The sequence below is a fragment of the Oculina patagonica genome, chromosome 1, assembly GCF_052425735.1.
Source record: "Oculina patagonica isolate OP01 chromosome 1, crgOcupat, whole genome shotgun sequence".
NCBI lineage: Eukaryota > Metazoa > Cnidaria > Anthozoa > Scleractinia > Oculinidae > Oculina > Oculina patagonica.
The window spans coordinates 42,911,313-42,937,057 of NC_135758.1; the positions used below are offsets into that span (position 1 = coordinate 42,911,313).

Genomic DNA, 25,745 nt, shown 5'->3' on the forward strand with positions numbered 1-25,745 from the left:
AGCAATTCCCATCCTCCTCTCTACACACATTCATTACCTGAGACATTCAAGATCTACTTTTTCACCAGACATTTGCCTACTTTATAAAAGAGCTGTTTGACATTTTTTTAAGGCATGTATTTTCAGTTGTTGGATGGCCTTCAGTAGCATTTCAAACTACTGCTAGCAATGTAAAAAATTCAAATGAAGCCTGACATTTTTTCTGCAGAATTATGATTAATGAAAGGAAGGGTGCAAAGAAAATTGATTTCTTCCTGGCCTGACCCAGATAGACTGGGCAAGGTGAAACCATTATATGCTTACCCAAAGTCCCATGTTTCTCTGGAAAGATCAACAACAAAAAATAAAAATCCATAAATGTCATTTGGATATCTAGCAAGTGGAAAAAATTATTGAATCCACTAGCCCAACATGAAAGCAGTCAGTTTTTTTTTCACACAATGAAAAGGCCATTTAATATACAGTCTGCATGCTGGAAAAATAGCAATTCCATCAAAATAAATAGTTTTTGTTGTTTTGTTTCTATTTACAGGTGACTTGAAGAGTGCAATGACATTCCTCTTAGTCAAAATGAACTCAAAAATACACATTGTGTTAATGTAATAAAATTGTCACATGATTGATTCCCACATGTTGCCAGTTTAAACCTGAATATACTTTAGTGACATTTATAGCTATTTATGTAATATGAACATCCCAGAACCCAATAAGGCTACATGTGAATACTGACACTTTATTACATGTAAGTTTTAAAACCATTCTGGGGTTCATGACAAAAATATTTTGTTTCAATAAAAATAATGAAATTACAGATAATTTATGAAATTATTATCGCAGACCATAAATTTACTCCAGCACAGGCTAAAGTGTCTTCAATGGTGTAATGGTTTAATTATAATGTGTGGTTACAAAAAATATCCATACCTACCCCAAGGATGGTTCTTTGGTTTTGACCCTTCCGACCCCCTGGAACTTTCAGTTTAGCTTCATATTTTCTTTTAAAAATTTGGGCTATTGCGACCTCCCTCCCCTTCGGAATTTCCATTGACCATCCTTGGGGTGAGTATGGAATTTTCTGGAACCGCACAATGTAGGCATTTGCTTATAAAAGTAAGCTGCAGATTGATACACACTAATCTATTTTTTTTTAACCTTTTCACATTTACCTGTTTTCTATGGAATATATAATTATATATTGTTTTTATCGGTTTCACTTGTAATAATAATAATAATAATAATAATAGACTTTATTACTGTTTTAGGCAAAAAAGAATTACAACAGTATTACAAAAAAAGCTAAAAAATTACCATCTTTTTTTAATTTATCAAGGCTGCTATGTGTTGTTATAATTGCAGCGTGCATTATTTTCCTAAGGCAAATCCAATATTAATCATTCTGGATCACTCTTGATGGAAAAAGTAAGTGTACTAGGTCAAGTGTGCTTTGTGTGGCTGAGAAAAGTCCACATGTTTTGCTTTTTGTTGTACCCTTAACTAAATTAATTGCTACAAGACTCATCAAAGGGGAACAGTATATTTAGATATTGACAAACCCTACTTTCAATTTAAAGAGATGCAATTTTTCAAACAGCCAGTATGACGCTTGCAAGAATAAATAATGCCTTTTGAAGAAAAAAATTAATTAACCACATAAAATATTACTAACTTAGAAAAACTTTCCTTGTGCTAGTTCTGAATGTCAGTCTTAGTTTCGCTTTTAAAACAATTCTTAGTTAGGCTACAATCCATAGGCGAAGCAAAGTTAAATATTTTCTCTTACGTCTTAGACAACCTTGTAATTAACAAATAACATGCTGACAGTTTAGTTCGCGTCGTTCTTGACAAGCAGATGCCTCGCCATGTTATTTCCACCCAACCTTTGAATGGGTACAAAAACGGCATTAAGGTATATTTTACCCCAACATAAGGTAAAAAATGGGATAGCTTTATTATTAGCAATAACCCTTCCCAGGAGGTTGAAATAATCACGTATACAAATGCAGCTCTTTCACTATACTTCTTTGTTAATACAACGTTATTAGTTTTTGACATCATGAATGAACAGGAAGAAAATTAAATTAAATTTTAATTTGTTCCCGGCTGATAATAAAAAGTTCATTACCATCTGTCAATGTTACAAACTTGCTGTAACATTCAGTATAAATTGTAAAGCTCAAAGCTGCTCATCTGTCATCGTTATGAATTCGTCTAGAAATGTAGCGATGCTCCATCGTTCAACAACGGAAATAGCTGTTGGAGCAGTAATTTTATTTATTTTAATGCTTGGTGCTTTTGTTGGTAACCTGCTTACAAGTTTGATTTTCTGGAGAAGACCTCGCCTTCGCAATTCTACTAACATCTCCATTCTATTTTTATCGATAAGCGATGTTCTGATGGCTGGTTTGGTCATGCCTTTCTCGCTGGCATCTTTAATCAAAGGAAGATGGTTATTTTCCTCAGAAGCTTGTACGTTCAACGCGTTACTCATTAATTTTTTATTGGGTGTTTCCTTGATTACAATGGCCTGTACAGCAGTAATCCGCTACTTGTGCGTCGTGAAGCGTACTTTACATCACCAATATGCAAAGCCAAAGATTGTTGCTGTTGGGATATCTGCATTGTGGCTTTTAATTTTTATTCTACAAGTAATTTCACTTGTCGTCTCATCTGGGCGTGGAATCTACAATCCAAAAACTATTTACTGCTTTTACTATTTTCTTGAAAAGGATGCTGGTAACGCAATAAACTTCAGCGGTTTTGTCGGTGCAGCCATCTTGGGCTTGCTAATTTTCTTGGCATATTTTAAAGTTTTTCGGTTTGTATCCCATCACAACCATACGTTGGCATCGAACTTACAGCAGGGAAATCCTTTACACATAGAAGAAGCTAAAATTACAAAAACACTTGTAATTGTAGTTTTAGGATTTGCAGCTTGCTGGGCTCCAGTGATAGCAATCTTCTTCATCGATATCCTCGGAAGATACCAAAATCATCACTTCAGAATGCCCACGTTTGTATTCCTATTTCAGACCATATGTATATTTGCTAGTAGCGCAATAAATCCTTTCATTTACGCATTTACAAACAAAAGGTTTAGGAAGGAGTATTTTGAATTGCTACGTTGTTTGTTACCTAAAGGCGCCCAAGTCGCTTCAACAGAGGAAATTTGAAACTAAAGTTTGAAATGCTTTTTGGGATCTAAATTTTCATTGGCATATTTCGTTTGAACCATTTGGACCAAAACTTTTAGTCGACAATTTCGTTGTTAATCTTGATCAATTGTTTATATTTTTTAATGAATACACATATCATTTTTTTTTAAATTTATTTAGGACACACTTTAAAGGTTACAAATATAGAAACTACCTTGACCCTTAAAACTGCGCCAGTGTCCTCTATCCTCGCAACCACTCAGTGTGACTCGCGTATAGCAGAGGTGTTAAGGCTGGGAAGGAGAAACGAGAATAACAGCAAAGCTATGACAGAAAAATGTAAAATAATATTTATTTAGGTACAGCGGAATCCTGATTTCTCGAAACGCCAATGGAAACGAAAATTGGTTTGAAAAATCGTGTTGTTCAAGAAAACACGATCGCGAAGATAAAATTGCAGTGTTCGACTGTGTGAATAAAATAAAAAGGAATTGACTTTTGGGTTGTGTTATCGAGAGAAACAAGAAACCAAGGATTTCACTGTACTTAATACAATTCGTTATACATGTAGCCTTTGCACTTAACCTTCCCATCAGGGCAAATATATTCCAATATTAGAAAAATGTTTTGATAAGTTAGAATAGTTAGACCAATAACATACATTGGCACTTGATATCGTCTGCACTAAGATAACCGCTAGTAACTGTTTTGAGAGATGTAATAGCAATAAAGTAAACCGATTTTGAACAATAATTGTTTCTGCGAATTTTTATCAGAACTGACTCCAGATTTCAACACACGATCTCCGTAGTATCGATGCGCTGCCCTAGGGCTATTTTGCCCACATATGTTCAGAGCGATTTAATTTATGATATGATCTCTAGATCTCCGGCTCCTGAAAAACTGTTTCTACCAATATTGACAGGTTTATCTTGAAACCAAACCTTAACACTTAACGGGCCATTACAACATGTGATACCAGTAAATCCGACTTCGGCAGATACCAAAACATATTAATTGTTCATAAAAAGCTTTTGTAAAGCACATACATGTGAAAATAATCGTAAGTAGTCAACATTTCGGCATCATCTTGACGCCATTCTCAAGACTAAAGTAAAATTAAATATAATAATAATAATAATAATAATAATAATAATAATAATATTTAATTCTTATATTGCGCTTTTTCTATAAAAATATTCAAAAGCGCATTACAATAATTATTATTAAACTAAATTAAAAAAAGTTACAATAGTAAAATTTAAGAATCGCAATATTAAATCAAATGAATAACAAATCTAACTAAAAGCCTTTCTAAATAAATATGTTTTAACAGAACGTTTAAAAGACTCGATGGATGTTTCCTGTCTTATTGGCAGAGGAAGACTGTTCCATAAGAATGGGGCAGCTATCAAAAACGCGCGATCTCCCAAAGTCTTTTTCGTTTTCAGCCGAGGTCTTTCTAACAATATACCACTATTGTTACGGCGTAGTTGATAATGTGAGGCCGGTAAGACAGAGACTAGGTCCTTATAAGCAGGCGACACACTTGGCGATTTTATTCGCCGATCGCGGCGAATTTGATCGCCAGCGATCGGCGAATAAAATCGCCGATATCTGACATGCTAGATATCGGCGATTTTATACGCCGGTCGCGGCGATTGGCGAAAATCGCAATCACTGCACCAGGCACACTTGGCGATTTTCGCCGATCGCTGCGATTGGCGAATAAAATCGCCAAGTGTGTCGCCGGCTTAGATAGCTAGGCGCTACACCGTGAAGTCGTTTATAATAAAGAGTTTCTAAATTTGCATAAAGCAAAAACTCCTAACTGAATACTGTTGCACGGACAGAGTCCGTTTGCACGTTAAGGATTGGTCGCAGCTTGCGGATGAAAAGCATTTCTTTGATTAGGTAACCCATTTTTTACACTTTGCAGCACGTGAAATTAATTTAACAGAGACGCAGGCATTGAAACAAGCTTTATTGTTATATTGGTTTGCTGTACTGCGTTGATTATCAAAGGTCTGCTAATTGGGCAAATAGATTTCAAATCATGAATTTGTCGCTCAGCAGATCCGACTACTCATGACCTTCGCGTCACTTAATGCTCCACCAGCTGAACTATTTAGCCACATGCGTTAGTAGCAGGCCAATTGTAAGATCGCACTTGGCAAAATTTTGTCTAAGAAACGCTTGATATGTTACGGGAGGGGAGGGCTCCTAAGTTCAGAAAAAGTTTGACCCTTGCAGCGTGCATTATTGGCCCTCCCACAGATTGATTTCTGAAAAGGGGCCTACCCCCAACATGTACGAAACAGTACATTACAAACAAAGCATATGTTACCTTCTTTTTCAAAAAAAAAAAATCCAAAAGTAACGACCCTCGTTACTTAAGGATTGGGCAGGCGGGTCACAATTTTCGAGGAGTTGCCTCATTTACTGTTATTTCCATTGTTTCTCATCCCAAGTCAAGTTTTATTTGATGCCACTAATCGCAAGGTCTTTACTTTCGGAGATTTAATTCTTCTGGGGTATCTATAAACAACCGTGAAATTGTGTTGCTGCTTCCGGGGGGTCGCTACTTTGGAAAATTGTTACCTTTGAAACCTTATGGTAAATCGTTTTGTCAAAACATCGTGTTTTAGTGAAGTCCATAATTTAGATGTTCTCCTTTCCATGCGTCCTGATTTGGTAGTAAGGAGAATATCACCTACCAACTTCTTCTTTGTCGGTTTCCTCATCGTCACAATCTCTATCGTTGTCGTTATCAAAATGTTCCACAGTATCTGCTGCTTTATCTCCTCCTCACTGTCATTCAAATCACGAAATATACAGTACAGGAAAATCGGCAAATAACCTAACAAAAAAAAAGACAAAGCAAACGCCAAGTTAATAAGTGTTTATTGTGCCGAGACGTCTTTAAAACTTTTTTTTCACTACAATTTTTTCCAATACAGGATAGTCCTATCACTAACAAAGTGACAGTCTTTGTTTGACCAATCCATTCCGAGATGACAAAAATTCATAACATATAACGGCATCTTTTGAGATTATTTGTCCCACTTGAATAAGTGTACCTATCCTTATACTTATTCAACTGGGAGGTTAACACATTTTACCTGTCAACCACATTGAACTGGCAAACTAAGGACCGGAGTCTTTCAAAAGTCAAGGAGAACCAGCTGATACAAAATTTTTCTGAGACTCCTAAGCAAACAACGTTTGCAAAACTTCTATTGTTTCACTATTTCTTTATTGTTTCGCCGCCAGCACCACCACCACAACTATTTTAACTCCTCCACCACAACCCTAATCATCACCATCACCTATATCACCACCACCAATGCCTCCACCACTACCTACAGGGTTGATGTGAAGTTTATGAAGGGTAAGTCTGAGGGCGATGTTGTGTGATGTTGATGTGGGGTCGATGTGAGTTTGATTTAGGGTCGATGTGGGATCGACGTCGGGTCGGTGTCAGGTCGATGTGGGGTCGATGTCGGGTCGACGTACGGCAATGTGAGGTTCATGTGGGGTCCGTGTTAGATCTATGAACGGGCGATATAGCGCCGATGGGTGATAGTTGTGGTTATGGCGGCGGCGGTAATAGTGGTGGCGTTGGATCTTAGGAGGAGTTAAAGAATAGAATTGTGGTGATGGTGGTAGTGAGGGTGGAGAAGTTATAAGAATAGAACTGTGGTGGCCGTGGTGGTGGTGAAACGGTAGAAATGTGGTGGTGATGGAAGATAAAACTGCAAATGTTTCTGCTTAGAACAAGTTTTTAAGCGAAAATAATATGCTTTTATTTTTGAGTTTTCTCAAGCGCATCGAGTATAAGATCGTTAATGTTGGAAAACAATACATGTATATAATTGACGACACGCCCGTTGTATTCCGCTGCACGCAAATGAGATTACACCGCAAACGAACGGTTATTTTCTTATTTCACTGCCGAGCTCAAAATTTACTATCTTTCTATATTTATCAAGGTTGTTATATGTTTTTATTATTGCAGCGTGCATTATTTTACTAAGGAAAATCCAATATTATCACTTTCGGAAAAAAGCAAGCGTGCTAGGTCGACATAGATTAAATCTTGTGTACTTTGTGTGGCTGAGAAAAGTCCAGATGTTTTTCTATTGTTGTATCCTTAACTAAGTAAACTGTTTCAAGACTCATCAAAGGAGATCATGTATTTAAGAAAAAGACTCACAGAGTAGGAACAGTATATTAAGATATTGAAAAACCTTACTTTTAATTAAAAGAAATGTAATTTTTCTATCAGCCAGTATGACGCTTACAGTAATAAATAATGCCTTTTGAAGAAAATTTATTGACCACGATAAATTAACTAACTTAGAAAGACCTTCCTTGTGCTACGACCTCAATGTCAGTCGGAGTATTGCTTCCAAAACAGTTTCTAGGTAGGCTACAATTCATGAGTAAAGCAAGATTAAATATTCCCCTTTACGACTTAGATACCCTTGTAATAAACATATAACATGCTGACCGTTTAGTTCGTGTCATTCTTGACAAACATGTACTTCGCCAAGTTATTTCATAATCAAACCAACTTTCGAATGGGTACAAAACAGCATTTACCTCGACATATTGCAAAAAAGTATAATTTGATTATTAGTGGGAACCTTCCCAGGAGGTTGAAATAATAACGTATGCACAAAATGTAGCCCTTTCACTGTATGTCTTTGTTTGTACAACGTTTTATTTGACTTCATTGTGAATGAAAAGGAAGAAAATGAAATTAAATTCTAATTTGTTCGCGACTGATTATAAACAGTTCAAAACCATCTGTCAATTCTACAAATTTGTTGCAAAGAGCTTGAAGTTGTTCATATCTCATCGTTATGAACTCTTCTAGAAATGCAACGATGCTCTATCGTTCATCAACGGAAATAGCTCTCGGAGCAGTGATTATATTTACTTTAATGCTTGGTGCTTTTGTTGGCAACTTTCTTACAAGTTTGATTTTCTGGAGAAGGCCTCAGCTTCGCAATCCTACCAACATCTCTATTTTATTTTTATCGATAAGCGATGTTCTGATGGCTGGTTTGGTCATGCCTTTCTCGCTGGCGTCTTTAATCAAAGGAAGATGGTTTTTTTCCCTGGAAGCTTGTGCGTTCAATGCGCTTCTGATTCACGTTTTATTGGGTGTGACTTTGACTACAATGACATGTACAGCAGTAATTCGCTATTTGTGCGTTGTGAAGCGCACTTTACACCAACAATACGTAAAGCCAAAGAATGTGGCTGTAGGGATATCCGTATTGTGGCTTATAAATTTTATGCTACAAGTACTTTCACTTTTCGTTTTATCTGGGCGTGGAATATATAAGCCAAAGCAGATTCACTGTTTATACTTAGTACGCGAGAAGGGTGTTGCTGCTGATTTAATAAACTTCGGCGGGTTTGCCGGTGCAGTGATCTTGGGCTTGCTAATTTTCTTGGCATATTTCAAAGTGTTCCGGTTTGTATCCCATCACAACAATACGGTGGCATTGAACTTACAGCAAGGAAATTCTTCACACATAGAAGAGGCTAAAATTACCAAAACACTTGTAATTGTAGTTTTAGGATTTGCAGCTTGCTGGGCTCCAGTTATAGCTATTAACTTCATAAATATGTTAGGACGATATCGATATGGTCATTTCAAAATTCCCACGTATGTTTTCTTAATTCAAACCATATGTATATTTGTTAGCAGCTTTATAAATCCCTTAATTTACGCATTTACAAACAAAAGGTTCAGAAAAGAATACTTGGATATGTTCCGTTCTTTTTTGGCTACAAACGCACAGATTGCTCCAGCCGATGTACTTTGAAAGATTGAACCGTTCCAAAGGAAACTAGTGACCATTAAGCTTTCTGAGAAAAATAAATCTGAATGATTTTTGAAATTAAGCCAAAACGAGGACACTCGCCGCTGTTTTGGTTATGTAGTGTGTCATCCTGTTTATAGAAGTAAAGCTTAGTTTTTAACTGTTCCTCTCTTAAAACAGCACTCAATATATCATATCATATCAATATATTCCAGAAGCCATGCATATACACGTCAGTTTATGTATATAGAAAGAGAACTGCTTCTCTGTTGTTGCTTTATTTGATTTTAGTATTGGTGTACTGTATTTAATCGTATTTAACTGCGTTTCTTTCCTTTTCCGTATCACTTGCATTTAATGAGTACAACGAAGTTATTATTTTCAAACAAATCGTTTGAAGTAGTCAGACCGACATTTTTATTTTTTCCTCTTGAACGTTTGTCGTCAGTTGTTCAATCCAGTTCTTTGCCCTTTGTAAGAAAGAGACAAGTTTTAGTCGATTGCGATTGGTACAGCATTTTCGAGATTATCAATAAAAAAAATACCATATGTTACTGTCCACACAACAACTTATGTCCCCTAGAGGAAGGAGACAGGGAGGGAGGGAGGGAGTGAAGTTGGAAGAACCAGAACGAGCCATAACGGTGTGAGTTTCACCGGGCCGAGATTTTCGTTCCGATATACGAAAGTCACACCAGCACATGTAAAAGATCAACAGCCACTCGTTTTCGGTATAAAATTGTTCTCCATAAAGAACTGAACGGCTATTAACGCATACGTAGTTTTCGCCATCCAATACGAGATAAAGAAAAGACCGTAAACATGTAAGCACATTATGAAATCACGTTGCAACACTAGTATCGAACTCATGCCGGTAAGAGTTTTCACATCTAAACACTCCCTAACTTCGGTAATCACGAAGGCAATGCTAAAGACAAGCTGGTTATACGCGTATTCAGTTTTTGTTTTGAAACTGGGTAAATTGTGCCGGCTGGTAGTACAGATCATGGTATAAAGATATTACCAAAAAAGACAGAAATAAAATATAATTATTGGTCTGTTACTTTCAACTAGTTCCTGTGGTGTAGTGGTGTAGAACAAAGACTCGAAAAAGACTTAAGATCCAGATGTGATCAAGGGGCTAGGGTTCGATATACGCTGCGGCCGAAAAAAAAGAAAAACATGGAGCCAAAGAATTGAGCAGAGAAAAGACTGGGGAAAAAGAAACGAAGATCAGGAGGAAAGGAAAGGAAATCAAACACGGCGCAGTGAAATCCATTTTTATTGTTAAAGTAAGTAGCGATTATTGATGCATTTATTCAGTACACAAGGGAATCGCCAATGTCTAGCGTGCATACTCAGATAATGAGGAATGCATGTATAATATATGCAGGGGTTAAACGGAAAATTTTCCATCCAATTTTTAATTTTTTTAAATTTTACCCACGATTCTACATTTTTTCTCACTTCATAAAAACTTGCTCTTTAAAATCCACGTCTAAATCGATGGACGAGTTAAATTATTTGAGTCGACCCAAATTAGTATTTAATTCGCACATTTGAAATGCGACGTTTAAACCGGGCCTGAAGGATCAGGCGTCTTTTTTTTATTTCCTTGTTCGAAATTTCCTACCAAACTCTTCAATACAGGTGAAGACAAGCTTGATTCAGAGACACCCCCGCAACATCTGAAAATCAAAACAAATGAAGGCAGGTGAAACTGAGAAAAGACACCCTGGTCTACTGTATTGAAAATCACATATATAATACCGTAAACATGACCTTGAGATGGAATATGTCATTAAGGTTCAAGCATTATCTAATTAAGAATGCCGGTCGCAGACACGAGACTCGATTTCCATAATTTTATTAGACGTACAAATCAATCTTGAATTCCTTATTAAAGAAAAATGCAAAAACCGAAAATCGTATGAGCGCAGCCAGAGAGCCCGTGCACCACACCACCAGCAAACGCGCCACGACGGGCGGCGGAACGCGCGCCGCCCGGCGAGGCGAGGGCATCGTTTTTTTCGCCCTACGGTTAAAATCTGGTGACCGTCTTCGGTGTCTTCGTCAACCTGTAAGTATTCTGGGGTGCGATACTGTGATTTATCTTAAATATTTATTTAACAATATTATTAAATCGTGTAATCGCATTTTCCTATAAATCGCTCCTCTTTAGGCAGCGCTTTCAGTTAGTTTTTCACTGATGAAGTTTTTTTTTAGGCTTTTGTGGAGTTTGTTTAATCGGCCGGTCGGCAGACGCTCCTCTGAAAGATTTTTTGGTTTTGGTGTCAGAGTAAACACAAAAAATAGCTCTTTCACGGAGATAGAAATTAAACTCTCCGAAAGAAGGGATTATTTCCCGCCTCCGACCACCTACGAATCCCGATATAACGTCCCCAACCGATCCCTCCCCCCCCCCCCCAAAAAAAGACCGTTTTTCATATCTTCCTCTTCCACCCCCCCGCGGACATCTCCTCAAATTTTTTTTTTTTTCATCAATCCCGCCCGCCTACCCCCCTAATTTAGTCTCCTATTTTCGCGATAGTTGCGTATTTTTTTTTTTTGTGGTGTTAGACTTCAGAATTTTTTTTGAGGGAGTTTTTGACTTTTGTTTTGCCGATTTTATTTTAGTAGTTGAAGTTTTTTTTATGATTGTTAGAGTTTTTATTAAATTTTTAGAGTAAGTATTTAGCGAGGCTGGTGCGCCTGATTGTTTTTTTTTTGATTTTTCTTTAAAATAAAAGGATTTCATCGAGAATTACAGTGATTGTTTACCCTACCTTTAACATAAAGTTAAATCGAAGTTCCATCCTCTTGCCGCGAAATGGATTGTTATTCTTAGAGACCGGCATTCTTAAATGTTGTTAGAAAAGCGTGACCTCTGTAAACTCAGGCTGGTTTTTATAGCCCTTCCAAAGCAAGAAACCCACAGCCTGGAGAAGTTTCTCTTCTTAAAATTGACTGCAGTCCTTTTTTCGAATTCCTTCATTTGTTTGTTTATTTTTCGCGTACTCGCGAGTTAGAAGTAAACAGAAACAGATATGCAAATTAATAACTCGATACCTCACTGGGCTGTAAACATTTTTTTGGAATTCCCCAGGGTATTACGTTTACTAGTGTTAAATTCACTAGCAGACGCGCGAGAGAATTCACCCTTACATATTCACGAGATTGCTCTTAGAGTCCTTAGATTCATGTTCAATGAGCGATATTGGAGTTCAAAAAACACATTCGTGCGTCAGGATAAAAACGAATTTTCATAAAAGTGAACAAAAGAAAACTCATGAATTGTTCTCCAGATTTACAGCTAATGGAAAAAACGTTGTCATAGAAAAGGTAAATAGGACTTAATTAGCGTAGTTTCATAACTGATAGCATTTACAGAAAACTCACGAGTTGTTATCTGCACACTTTGAGTCCACTTTTTTATGCTGTAACAAGATGAACGGATTTATTCGTGTTTTGAGAGGCATTTTGAGGCATTTTGAGGCCATTTGTACGAATAAATTTCATGCATGCGCTTAATTAATTCCTATTTGACTTCTTTCTTTCTCCTTTTTTGCTTACCTTTGTTCACTTTCATGAATATTGAATTTAATTCCGACGAGCGCATGTGTTTTTTTGGAACTCCGATATCTGTTATTTCTATCGTTTATTTCGTTTGTAACAAAATTTAACGTGTTGTTTCTTATAAAGATTTCTTATAAACAACGACACTTCAGAAATAGGTAATCGCTTACATGTTCAAGCTGAAATTTTGTTTCAAAAGGGGAGCCTCCACTCCAAACATACACGTGAAAAGAAAAAAAAAATGAAATAACAAAGACGGAAATGGTAAATTCCCAAGTTCTGAGATACCCGTATCATTGATTTTTATGTCAGCTATAATTTGAATTCTGTTTAATTCGGCTAGCAAAGTTGGTATTTCAGTTTTCGGTCTGGCTGTTTTTTTCTTTTCTTTCTTTTTTTGTATATGACTAGGTTTTGTACATCTGTGCGGAGGAGTTTCTTAGAGGGACAAAACTAGAAGGACATGCGGAAACTAAACATTGATCTGCCTTGTAGGAAGGTTTCCAAAAGTTTATTGTTATTCTTAACAATACTAAGCGTTTTATTGGTAATTCCGAGTTCATAATTTCCTCTCAAAAAATTTAAAGGTTTTATTTGAATTGCGGAGGAATATAGAAACATTTTCACTGAGAGCAGTTTCAATTCCAACATGGCTTTCCCTCAAGTCATTGCAGCTTTTCACGCAATTTTCGACGCCATCGGTCTTCCTGGTAATTTACTGGTAATAATCACGATCATCTTGGAAAAAAGATTTCATGTCATGCGATATATTCTTCTCGCCAGCCTCGCGGTGTCAGACTGTTTGTTTTTAATCCTCGTCAACTCATTTCGCATCGCAAGCTTCGCGCAAGAAAGATGGCTATATGGCGATACAATGTGCCATCTTAATGCCTTTGTTGCGAGGTACTGTTACCTTAACACTGTTCTTCATCTGCTTGCGGTGTCTTATGAGCGATACTGCGCGATCGTCAAATCGCCCTTGACCCACAGTGGCACGGTCACCAAATCTAGCGTGGTGTTGATAGTTCTCATCTGGGTAATCCCGATTCCTCTTTCCATTGGTCCGTTCCTTGGGTTTGCTGGAAAGTACTATTACAACCCAGAATTGTTCTTCTGCGAACAAGGATGGACCGCACAGAGTGGTTCAAGTGCACGGAACGTGTTGGTTTCCTCTATCGCGTCCTTTCTTGTACCATTTCTGGTGATCGTCTTCCTAAACTGGTCGGTGTACAAGACGGCGAAAATTCAAATAGAAGCCTTACAAGTCCAAATTGGAAGCCTTGCTGGTTCAGATGACCAACAGCAGGATTTGACAAGGAGAATGGGAGATCGGAAGGCAGCTGTCAATATCACCATCATCATCACTGCATTTTTGCTGTGTTTTCTTCCCTCATATATTGTTGGCTTTTTTCGCCATTTCGCTGAAAGCACCAACGTTCCAGCCGAAGTAATACTGCTAACGTCTTCGATCTTTATTGTCAGCTCGCTGTGTAATCCGATCATCTACTCCATCCGCAAGAGAGATTTCCGAGCCGGTGTGAGGAATGTGTTGAGGCAATTGGGACTTTGTGGAAACAGCAATGACGTGATTGCCATGAATGATTTAGGATTCCGTGCCACCCTCGCAACAGAAGCCATAACTTCAACGCCCATAGCAGCATTCGACATTCAAGATCAGCATGGAAGGATGCAAAGTGGCGCGGGAGGAACGAGCCTGAACTTTCAGAGTCGTCTTTCTCCGATTCCAGAGTTGATCGAGGAAGATGGCTGAACTTTCTAAAAAATTTTTTATACTTTTAACACAGCTCAAATTGTTGAACCTTTTTGGTTTAACGTTTCTGGTTTCTGATTTACTTTGGAGCCTTGGAATCAAATTCAATCTTGAAATAGTAATGTCATAATCACTAAAGTTTGCTTTTCTTATCCTAGAGTAACTCTTTGGTTTCAGTACAGCTGAAAGTTGTTTTAACTACTTTTTACTACTATTGAATCTGTGAATAAAAGTCTTAAGTGTAACCATTCAAATAAAGGTAGTAGACAGTATTTTATGTCATATTTTCTGTTTACATTATTATAATAATGATACAGCGTGCTTCTGTCCCTCTTGTGGAGTCTTTCATTGATGTATATCAAAGAACTAGTTTAATCATATAAAAATATAACACAAGGTTTGTCGACACGTTTTAGTAAATATATAACAATTATTGCGATACGACATAAAATTTTCGACATACCTAATATCATAATCAAGTCGTTAATGAAACTGAGAAAGAAAAAGCCGAATATAAATGAGTGAAAACAGATAATTAGCATTCTTTTGTTTGAGTTCTAAGTTTTGTGAATGACTTAGCGCGGGTCTAAGAGTCTGATTGAACGTTTGAAGTTGGTTTGAGATATTTGATCGAAAGCATCTTGTGAATGAGGCAATCAAGATAACAGATCAAAATTAACAAACTGAATTGCTTCTGAAGATTTAGGCCAAAATTTCACTCGATCGCTCGATGGGCTGTTAACGTTGACCCCGCGTTATGTAATGGTCACCTACCTTAAACATACTGACAATGTTGGAGGGAGGAGAAGATGGGGAGTTAGACGCGAAGGGTGGAGGGTTGGTGGAGCAAAACGCCTAGGAGAGAGTAGAGTCGGTTATGATTGACACCGTGATATGTAATGGTCACCTGTCTTATTCATGGGGATGGCGTTGGAGGCATGGAAGGGCCTAGATTAGATTGCATAGTCCTCAAGTTTGCGAGGAAGCGTACACGTCCATCAATTCGCGCTCTCTGTTAAGTTTGTTGGGTGCTCACGGTAAGGCGCGTCACACTCAGTACAGTGTCCTCTACAAGCAAAATATTCACTTTAAAAAAACAGCACTTAAAAAATTATCAAGCTTCATTTAAAAAAATCTGGCGAAAACGTCATGATAATGTAAGTCGTGTTTTCTTAACCCTTAGCTTATTAATTTAGCAAACCCAACCGTTCACACAGTTTATAAATGGATCTGAGCTGAGAAACATTGACTTAAATTAAGCATTCACGGTAGCGTTTGTGTGAACAATATATCATTGAAAATACTTGGGATAATAACACTTTCTGCCCTTCTCCGTTATAAGTAATCTTCTCTCGCCTTGTACACTGCAATAGGAAATGTTGTAAAGACTGGCGAGAAACGAGATGTAGTACTGAAACAAAAGAACCTCGCTTTGCAACTACCATAATTTGCCGATTCCAGAACTACTAGGATTAAATTTACGAAAAACAGGAAATCATACCCGGAATGGATACACACTTTTTAATCTTCAGTCTAAATCAATACAAGTGACTCACATTAATGTGGTTTGGGATACATTACGAAACATGACTTATTGAGGGGTTTTTAAACTATAAGCAAACAAGGGTGAAAACTGTTATACAACGGTGTTATACAACGGCTGATTGACTTGTCTGCGTCAGTTCTGAATCGCCACAGTGATTTACGACACTCGACTAAAACCACTCTATACTGAAGCAAAAGTTAAGAATCATAAAGATAATCTAAGACAATTTGCTATTGTTCCTGTGAGTTCAATATTAGACTTGGCTTTCTCGTACAGATAACTCCGGATTCCAAAGTAGTCCGTTGCTGGTGGCATGCAGCCGAAAAGCACCAAAGCGTTATATCTTGCTTAGGCTGGTATAACCCACTTATCCCGGGCAGAAAAGATGTTGGGGTTTCAGCAGGACACTCCTTATCTGGGCAAGGGACCAGGGCTGATCCGTACGCTACTGAAGGATTGTTGTAGTTTAAACAGTCTGGGTTCATGTTGGGGTCTGTTGGATCGCAAGTTCCAAATGCAGCCAATCCATTTTCTATGTCAAACTTCTGCTGGAGCCCATTCATGATATCCTTAAGAAACTTAGCCCTGAACTCAGGGTTACTTACGTCGCACAGGCGATCAAAATCGAGACGAGATTGCAAGCTTTCGCGGCAGGCTGCAAGAAGCAGCAAAATCCCAAGCAATGGATACATACGTAGTGTTTACTAACGTGCGTCCACTAAATAATAGAAGCCGCCACGTATCTTTATGCACATTTTGAAGCATCATGCTATTGGCTAAAAATTGTTGGTCGAAATGTCGGTCATTTCTTGCGTGACTTTCCATGGAAACTTTTCACTTGACAAAACACGTTATCTAGTACTCAAACACAAAATGTCTTAAGGCTATATTTAATGAAAAATACATGTAAAGTGGAAAATAATGACAAAACGACGGTTTTTTAATATTTTGTTTGCAAATTTTGTAGCATTTTATCAATAAAATTCAGTTAAACATTTGAGTTGATGTATTGTAGGTTTTATTTTTTTATTTATATTTTTTTTTTTTTTTTTTGTTTTGTTTATTACTAGAGACCGGGAGAATTTGCATACAGCAATTTTACAGTTCTTCCCACACTGCAGGAAACAAAATTAAAATGCTTTTGTTCAATGGGGTAAAAAGGTCCCGAATTAAAAAAAAACAACACTTTCTGTTCAGAAGGAAGGTATTTTCAATTGTCGTAGCCTTTATAAGACGAAGTGTTACGAAGGCTACGACAAAAACCTCAACCCCCCCCCCCCCTCCTCCCCCCTCCCAATGTAGTCACGTCCCACTAGATACGCTTACAAAAAATACTCATACGCTTACATAAGTCATTCATACGCTTACATAAATGAAATATTTGCTTGCGAATAGGATTTTTATGTTTTTCTCCGACATTCTAATGTTAAGTTGCGTGACAACATCCGGGTATGTGCGGAGAGGTCATAGGGCTTAATCAGAGGATACCCCCTCTTGCGGAATGCGTTACTATTACACAGTCAATTGCTGTCGTTCGATCAATTTCTCGAATCGTGAGTTTCGTACGCCTGTGCTCAAAAGTAATACCATGTCCCGTTGTACATTGTTTCAAAGCTTCAATGCAGTTTATTGATTGTCAAAGGCATTCTCAGTGATTTTAAACAGACCTTTAAAAAAAAAATTCCAAGTTGCCAAAATCGTTAGACATTTTCCCCCTTTGTTATTAATTTCTATGTGACTCGTGTAAAGAGTGGTCCCTAGGTCGGTTTCAATTTTGCAAAACTTAGAAAGAAAAGAAATAAAGCCTCTGTATAAAATTAAAATTGAATGTCTTTACCGGATCTTTAAGGGCTTTGTATTTTATAGTGCGTTTCTGTCACAAATTCACGCTCAGCGCCAATTTATTAGTAGTCACTTAAACAAAAGGCTTGGCAAAATAACGAAAATGAATCATTTATATTAATAAAAAGAAATTATTACAGTCACCTTGAGCGTTACAAAGCCTGCCTTAAATTAATTGTTTTGTAAATTTGGCAATCAACTTTTATCAAAAGAGCTTTTTCTTGTTTTCTTTCAAGTTTTTATGCTTTGATTGAAACAGGAGAAAAAGTAATTTTTGACTGGCTTATTGCCACACGGAAAACAAATTGTTCTTTAAATTTTGGCAATCAACTTTTATCAATAGAGCTGTTTTCATTTTCTTTAAAGTTTTGATCCTTTGAATAAAACAGTTTAGTTTGACTTGCTTTTTGCCACACGGGAAGCAATTACATCTCAGTACGTAAGAGCAACTAATAAATTGAAGTCAACACCCACATACTGCATTTTTCTTGTGCTCCCATACACAGCTGTCGCATGATCGAACGCTTTAGTCGAGATCTAAATCATTTCAGTCAGTGCTTTCAAATCATTTGGAGTAACTATAATTAGTGTTCTTGTCTTAACGAATAGTACCTAATACTGGTTAACATCATTTCCATCATGAACATCAGTTCAAATTTATCATTTGAACACAACGAAGAGAAAGCCACTGATCATGAGTTCTTCACAACAAACGAAATAATCGCTGGTTCCGTTATTATCGTCGTATTGATGTTTTCAGCAATCATCGGGAACGTGTTGACTTGTTTGACCATTTGTAGGAAACCGAGCTTTCGTACACCTACCTACATCTCCATCCTCTTCTTGTCTCTAAGCGATGTTCTGATGGCAAGTTTGGTCATGCCTTTCTCGTTGGCCTCCTTAATCAAAGAAAGATGGCCATTTTCCTTAGAATTTTGTAAGTTCAATGCATTTTTCATTTTGAATTTAGTGTCTATGTCAGTGATCACAATGACCTGTACAGCAGTAATCCGTTACTTGTGCGTGGTAAAGCCTGCCTTCCAACACCAATACGTAAAGCGAAAGATTACTGCTATCGTTATATCTTCATTGTGGCTTGGATATTGCATTCTTCAAGCAATTTACATGTTTTCTTCATCTGCGTACGGCTTTTATGTAAAAAAGAGAATGTACTGTGTCTTATACTCTTCTACAAACGTTTTTGGTGGAACTGTAGAATTTCTCTTTGCAGCTGTTGCGTTCATCCTGGTCTTAGCTATTTTCTTGGCATATTTCAAAGTGTTTCGGTTCGTCGCCCATCACAACCATGCTGTAGCATCGAACTTGCAGCAACCGGGCACTTCGCACACAGAAGAAGCTAAAATTACCAAAACACTTGTTATTGTAGTTCTAGGCTTCGTGTTTTGCTGGGCTCCAGTAATAGTTATCAGTTTTATTGAAACTATAGCATACTTCCACTTTGAACAATTCAGATTGCCGAACTTTCTTTTCGTCCTTCAGACCACATGTATATTTGCCAGCTGCGCTATAAATCCATTCATTTATGGATTTACAAACAAACGGTTTAGGAAGCAATATTTTGAACTGCTTGGTGTCCTGTGTCCTTCAGCCACACAGGTAGCCCCAGTTGGCAATGGCAGTTCCTAGCACTGGAGGCAAAAACAATTTCTTGCATTTCCCATAGATAGATGGTAGTACCTAAAACAAACTTATGATAATAACGAAACTAATAAACAGCAACGACGAGATAAATAAGAAGATTGTCACCATAAGGCCTAAGGACACCGATTTCTCCTACAATTTATATGAAGTGATTTATATAAAGGATCACCTAGTTGTTTTTAGATAATTGTAAGCAAGAGTGTCAAAGTTTTTAAATAAGAGCATAACTTTCTCTTTAACACTATAACAATCATATTTCTGATGTTTGTGAATAATGCCATTTTAATTGTAACTTGTTGCCCAATGTGTTTATACCGTTGCGATCACAGTGGAATAAGCTTCCTTTACAATGTGAACATGTTGTACCTTAAGTAATAAAACAATGTCACAAAAATGCTTCATCCCATGAGTCACAGACTATAAACTTCTTTCAACAGTCGACGTGGTAGAAGTAGTCACATGTATTGCTATCTCAGTTTTTTTTCTATGTCATGTCATATGTTATAATGACAGTTCCTGGGTCTTATGCTCCCTCCACGGTCTATCTTTTCGGACAATTTGACTTTCACGCGCAAACTCATCGTCAGTTTTAAAACTTTTCTAGATGACTCGTGTGACCCATATAAAGAAAACGTTATTTTCGCTGTCTTGATTAATGAGAAGAAAAGCCTTTCTATCATGGGTCTCATGATGTGCAACTTACTAAGAAAAAAAAATGAAAATAAAAACTGAATGGCTTTACTAGCTCTTTAAGGGTTTTGTAAAGATAACTTTAACTAAGAAAGTGAATTTATTTTTATCAAGAACTGTCAGTGCGTTCATGTTTATAAATTATTCTAGTCTTATTTCAAGAGGGGAATATAAGAATGCAACATTCTGATTGGTCAAGAAGTCTGCTTTATGACAATATATTCACCTCGCTTGGAGGTAAATATAACATGTCAGGGCTTGGTTACTAAGCCACGCCAACATTTGCCATCCAGGAAAGTAAACATGGCGGGATTTGATGAATGACAAATTTTCAAGTCGAAGCCCGGGGTATTCAAAACAGTTGGTATTTTAAAAATTGGCTACCAAGGCTTTTGAACCGAAAATATTTTCAAGAAATGGTTCTCAAGGCATTAGAATTGGTGCAAAGGACGATGGTTTTGGAGATCGCACGGGCCACAAGAAACTCATTGGCAGATTTATTAGGGGCCTGAATAGTAGCACATTTGATTGTAAGAAACTCAGCAAGTTTGCCAATTTTTAAGAAGTGTCTTTTTTCTGCTTTTTATAATTATTTTTAATCCTTTTAATGTAAATGTTGTAAATATTTTTTTATATTTCGGTTTTAGCTCTAATTTATAGATTTTAATTAATAGATTTTAATTTATATAATATATATCTAGTGTTAGGACCTTCATGTAAACCACTTAAGTGATTGGAGCTTCCTAATTTAAAATTGTTATTATTATTAAAAGAAAAAGTGTCTTTCTGCTATGAAAATACCAATCGTTTCTAAACGCATAAAAAATGTTTCTTTAAAAAGTTTCACGATCAGTGTCAAATTATCAGGAATACTAAACAATGCGCTAAAGGCTCCAATGTAGCAAAACATGCCTGGACTCTTGATCACGCCATCGACTTTGAAAACGCAGAGATAATTGACAAGGGCAACAATCGCATTAGAAAGACACTTGAATCGTGGCACACGGCAAAAACGGTCCAGGCCGACAACAATTCGTGCCTTCTGCCAGGACAATATAACATTCTTTTAAACAAACAGTAATTTATACACTTTTAGCATTCCGTTTAACATTCTTTTACACATACTTTTAACTTTTGAATTTATGCGATTCGCTAGTCATATTCAAATTTTTAGGTCCACTTTATCACTTAATGTTCCCAACCCATGAAGTCAAAACAAGACAACAAGTTCAGTGGGAGAAAAGGGGTAAGGGATGAAGTGCTCGAGTTGCCAATCAGAATCATCAATAGGAATCATGCAGGGTACATATCACAGGTTAGGCAACGAGAGACTGGAATCCTCTCCTTCCTTTCAGGAAGCCCTAGTTCCCAAGAAACTGGGGTCCTAATCTCTAGGACCCTTGGGAACAAACACAACCACATGCCCTGGTTCCCAAGAAACTGGGGTCCTAATCTCTAGGACCCTTGGGAACGTTCCCAAGAAACTGGGGTCCTTATCTCTAGGACCCTTGGGAACAATCACAACAACCAACAACAGCAACACTATAAGGGGAAAGCTGATCCGGATTGCTTGTCCATTTTTTTACTGACCACTTTCGGCGGGAGAGAAGGCTTTAGACGAGGCTTGAAAGACATTCACGACGGCCTTGACCCTTGTTGACTGTTCTCCGGCTTGACGAGAGAATAGTATTTTCTAGTTGAAGAAATCGTCTTGTTCTTTATAAGTCGTTCATTCACATTAAGCTTACATAAATCTCGGGCAAACGAAGGCATGTTGTCTCCACCATACAAATAATGTTTTTGCGAGGTTCATGCTTTTTGCTGTACTGTCGGTTTTAGCCGCGGTTTGGAGACCACAGGACCTTGAAGCCGAGTCGGTAGAGTGGCCATATTCCGGTAGAGGTAATCTGTTCTGTGTGTGCATATCAAGTTCCTCAGTTGCTGGACCGAATACCTGTTCAGTAGTGCGAGGCCTTCGACAGATCGTCTGCATATTTATCTTCGAACGACATAATAAAATGTGTAAAACCGGAACGTAGTTCGTGAGCAGATACCAGGATAACTCATAAAGTACTGATGAAGCGATGTTGAAGCAGAAAACAATCGAAGGATATCACAGCAATAATAATTATTGTGAAAACTCTTTTAGGGAGCTCAGAGAATTTGAAGTAAAACTACTCAAGTCTAGATAAAACCGCATGGCCTTGATTGACATAATAGAAAAGGGGCGATGTGATTGGCCAGCCCGAATAGCGCATCACACTCTAAAAGTGAGTTTGACCTTTGAATGTAACGCAAGAGTGATAGTCTTGCAGCATATAGCGTGACAGATCTGCGTATTTGAATAGAGTGATCTTATGATTCTCTGAACTCCTACCATGGTTGTCACATTAACTTTAATTTATATTACATGTAAATTGGCATTTATATTACATATAAATTTGCTTTCATTTTTATTCGTCGAAGACAGCAGTCTGGCTGTCGAAATCTTATAATTTTGAAAACATTTTACCAGAGAACGCTTTTTATCTTCTAAGTAATAAAAGGCTTGACTAAATAATGGACATCGTCTACCCTTTAATAAAAAGAGAAATTATTAATTACAGTCACCTTAAGCATCACAATGCCAATCTTTAATTAATTGTTTTGTAAATTTTAGTAATCATTTTTATCAAAAGAGCTGTTTTCATTTTCTTTAAAGTTTTGATCCTTTGAATAAAACAGTTATGTTTGACTTGCTTATGACCACACGGAAAGCAATTACATCTTAGTACGAGCAACTAATAAATTAAAGTCATCACCCACCCACTGCCTTTATCTTGTGTTCCCATAAACAGCTGTCACATGATCCAACGCTTTAGTCGAGATCTAAATCGTTTCATTCAGTGCTTTCAAATATTTTGGATTAACTATAATTAGTGTTCTCGTCTTAACGAATAGTACCTAATACTTGCAAACATCATTCCCATCATGAATATCAGTTCAAATTTATCAGTTGAACACAACGAAGAGAAAGCCACCGATCATGACTTCTTCACAACAAACGAAATAATCACTGGTTCGGTTATCCTCGTCGTGGTGATGTTTTCAGCGATCATCGGGAACGTGTTGACTTGTTTGATCATTTGTAGGAAGCCGAGCTTTCGTACACCGACAAATATCTCCATCCTCTCTTTGTCTATAAGCGATGCTCTAATGGCAAGTTTGGTCATGCCTTTCTCGTTGGCGTCTTTAATCAAAGGAAGATGGCTATTTTCCTCAGACGTTTGTACGTTCAATGCATTTTTCATATTGTATTTATGGGGTATGTCATTGTTCTCAATGACCTGTACAGCAGTAATCCGCTACTTGTGCGTGGTAAAGCCTGCCTTACATCATAAATACGTAAACCCAAAGACTACAGCTATCGTAATCTCTACATTGTGGCTTGGATATTGCATTCTTCAAGCATTCATAATTTTTTCTACATCTGCGTACGGATCTTACGACAAACGCAGAATTTACTGTCTCTGTAGGTATCATGCAAAAGTTGTTGTTGAAACTATAATGTTTACCGCTTTAACTGTTGTGTTCATCCTGGCCTTGGTAATTTTCTTGACATATTTCAAAGTGTTTCGGTTTGTCGCCCATCACAACAATGCTGTAGCATCGAGCCTTCAGCAACCGAGAACTTCGCACACAGAAGCTAAAAAGACCAAAACACTTGTTGTTGTAGTTTTAGGATTTTTGTTTTGCTTGGCTCCAGTAATAGTTATCCAGTTTATTGACATGATTGCCTACTCCCAATTTGAACAATTCAGATTGCCGAACTTTCTTTTCCTAGTTCAGACCACATGTGTATTTGCCAGCAGCGCAATAAACCCTTTCATTTATGGATTTACAAACAAACGGTTTAGGAAGCAATATGTTGAACTGCTGGGTTTCCTGTGTCCTTCAGCCCCACAGGTTGCCCCAATTGGCAATGGCAGTTCTTAGTACTGCAGGCAACAACTGACTTTCAACTGGTTTTCTTATATACAGATGGTATTACCTAAGACAACAATGTAACAGAAATGAAACAAATAAACTAGAACAACGAGATAGATTTTCACAATAGTGCCTTATGTTACTGATTTCTCTTATATGCAGTGCTTTATTCATAGAATTGCCAAGTTGTTTGTAGATAATTTTAAGTGTCAACATTTTCAACAGTCATATTTTGGATGTTTGCGTATAATGACATTTTCGACTTGTTGCCTAATGTGCTTATAACGTTACTACGATCTCAATGGAATAAGCTATCTGTCTGTAGAACATGAAGTACCTTAATAAAACAATGTCACAAAACTGCTACATTCCATGAATCACAGACTATAAACGTCTTTCAACAGTCATGTGCTAGCAGTAGACACATGTATAAACTATAGGCCTATTTTATTATTGCTATCTCAATTATTTCTATGTTACGTTATATGACATAATGACAGCTAATGGGCTTATTCTCCCTCTACGCCCCATCTTTTTCATGTTTTCGGCCTGTTTGACTTTCGCACGCGAACGTATCATCGTCAATCATCATCATCATCATCATCATCATCATCATCATCATCATCATTTTCATCATCATCATCATTATCATCATCATCATCATCATCATCATCATCATCATCATCATTATCATCATCATCATCATCATTATCATCATCATCATCATCATCATCATCATCATCATTGTCTGCAGGCTGTTTTAAACCGCGTGGAAGTTAGAACGCCTTTTGACATAAACTGTTAATGCATTTTGCTAATTGTGGTGCTAATTAATGTAATTCAAATCCATTTAGTCATAACCCAGCCTCAATATAGTTTTCGTTCCAGTTTGCCAAGTAAGAGTTACCTTATTATAGGAAATTAACGCGTCATGAAATTAACGCGAATTTCAAACATTCGCGTTAATTTAAGTCGCGTTAACTTTCTTTAACGTTAATTTCCGCACCGTTAATAAAGTGGAGTGTTAATTTCCATGACGTTAATTTCCATTATTTTGACCCCAATTTCTCGTTACAGTCCAGACGTTCTTGACTCCAAGGAAAAAGCATTATTTTATCTGCCACTATCATTGATACTGCGAATAAAGCTCAAAGTGGGAAAGTACCATGAACATTGTTTTCGTTTAAGATTATACGCCTAAAATTGTTGAAATAAACTTGTTCCTGTTGTGTACGTCGCGTTAATTTTCTTCATTTTGAAATGTTACCCCCTCTTTCGCGTTAATTTCCTTTATTGGGAAGTAATTTTTCCCTCAATCCGCGTTAATTTAAGTCGCGTTAATTTCAAATACCTTAATTAACACAAGCGTTAATTTCCTATAATAAGGTAGGTCCGTTTCCAACTGAAAAATAAAGAGCGCTTATGCAAAAATAAATAAAACATTCTCATATTGTTAATACTATCCTTGCCAGTGGCTGTGAATAGTTGTATTAATCTTAATTTGCTGCTAAGAACTGATACCATGTCTCGGTGACATTGTTTCAAAGTTTCTAAACACCTTATTGATTATGAAAGACCGTAGCTTCTCGGTGACTCTAAACAAAATTTAAAAAAAAAAGCTACTAAAAGCCTTTGACATTTTTCCTCTTTATTATTGAAATATAGACTCTATTCAGTTCAAAAAATCGTTATTCAGCTCA

At 37.1% G+C, this 25,745-nt stretch overlaps 1 protein-coding gene and 1 long non-coding RNA gene across 3 annotated transcripts in view; both read left to right on the plus strand.

Annotated features, from left to right (window-relative positions):
* Positions 1-1,208, plus strand: part of LOC144632800 (uncharacterized) — a 139,543-nt gene extending 138,335 nt beyond the window's left edge. For both annotated transcript variants that reach the window (XR_013566946.1, XR_013566945.1), the window contains one exon: positions 533-1,208. This is a non-coding gene — a long non-coding RNA (uncharacterized LOC144632800). The remainder of the gene's footprint in view (positions 1-532) is intronic.
* Positions 1,209-13,217: 12,009 nt separating this feature from the next.
* Positions 13,218-14,339, plus strand: LOC144647184 (octopamine receptor beta-2R-like). Its single transcript, XM_078506949.1, has one exon. The coding sequence runs from the start codon at positions 13,218-13,220 to the stop codon at positions 14,337-14,339; it is 1,122 nt and encodes a 373-aa protein (XP_078363075.1).
* The last annotated feature ends 11,406 nt before the right edge of the window (positions 14,340-25,745 follow it).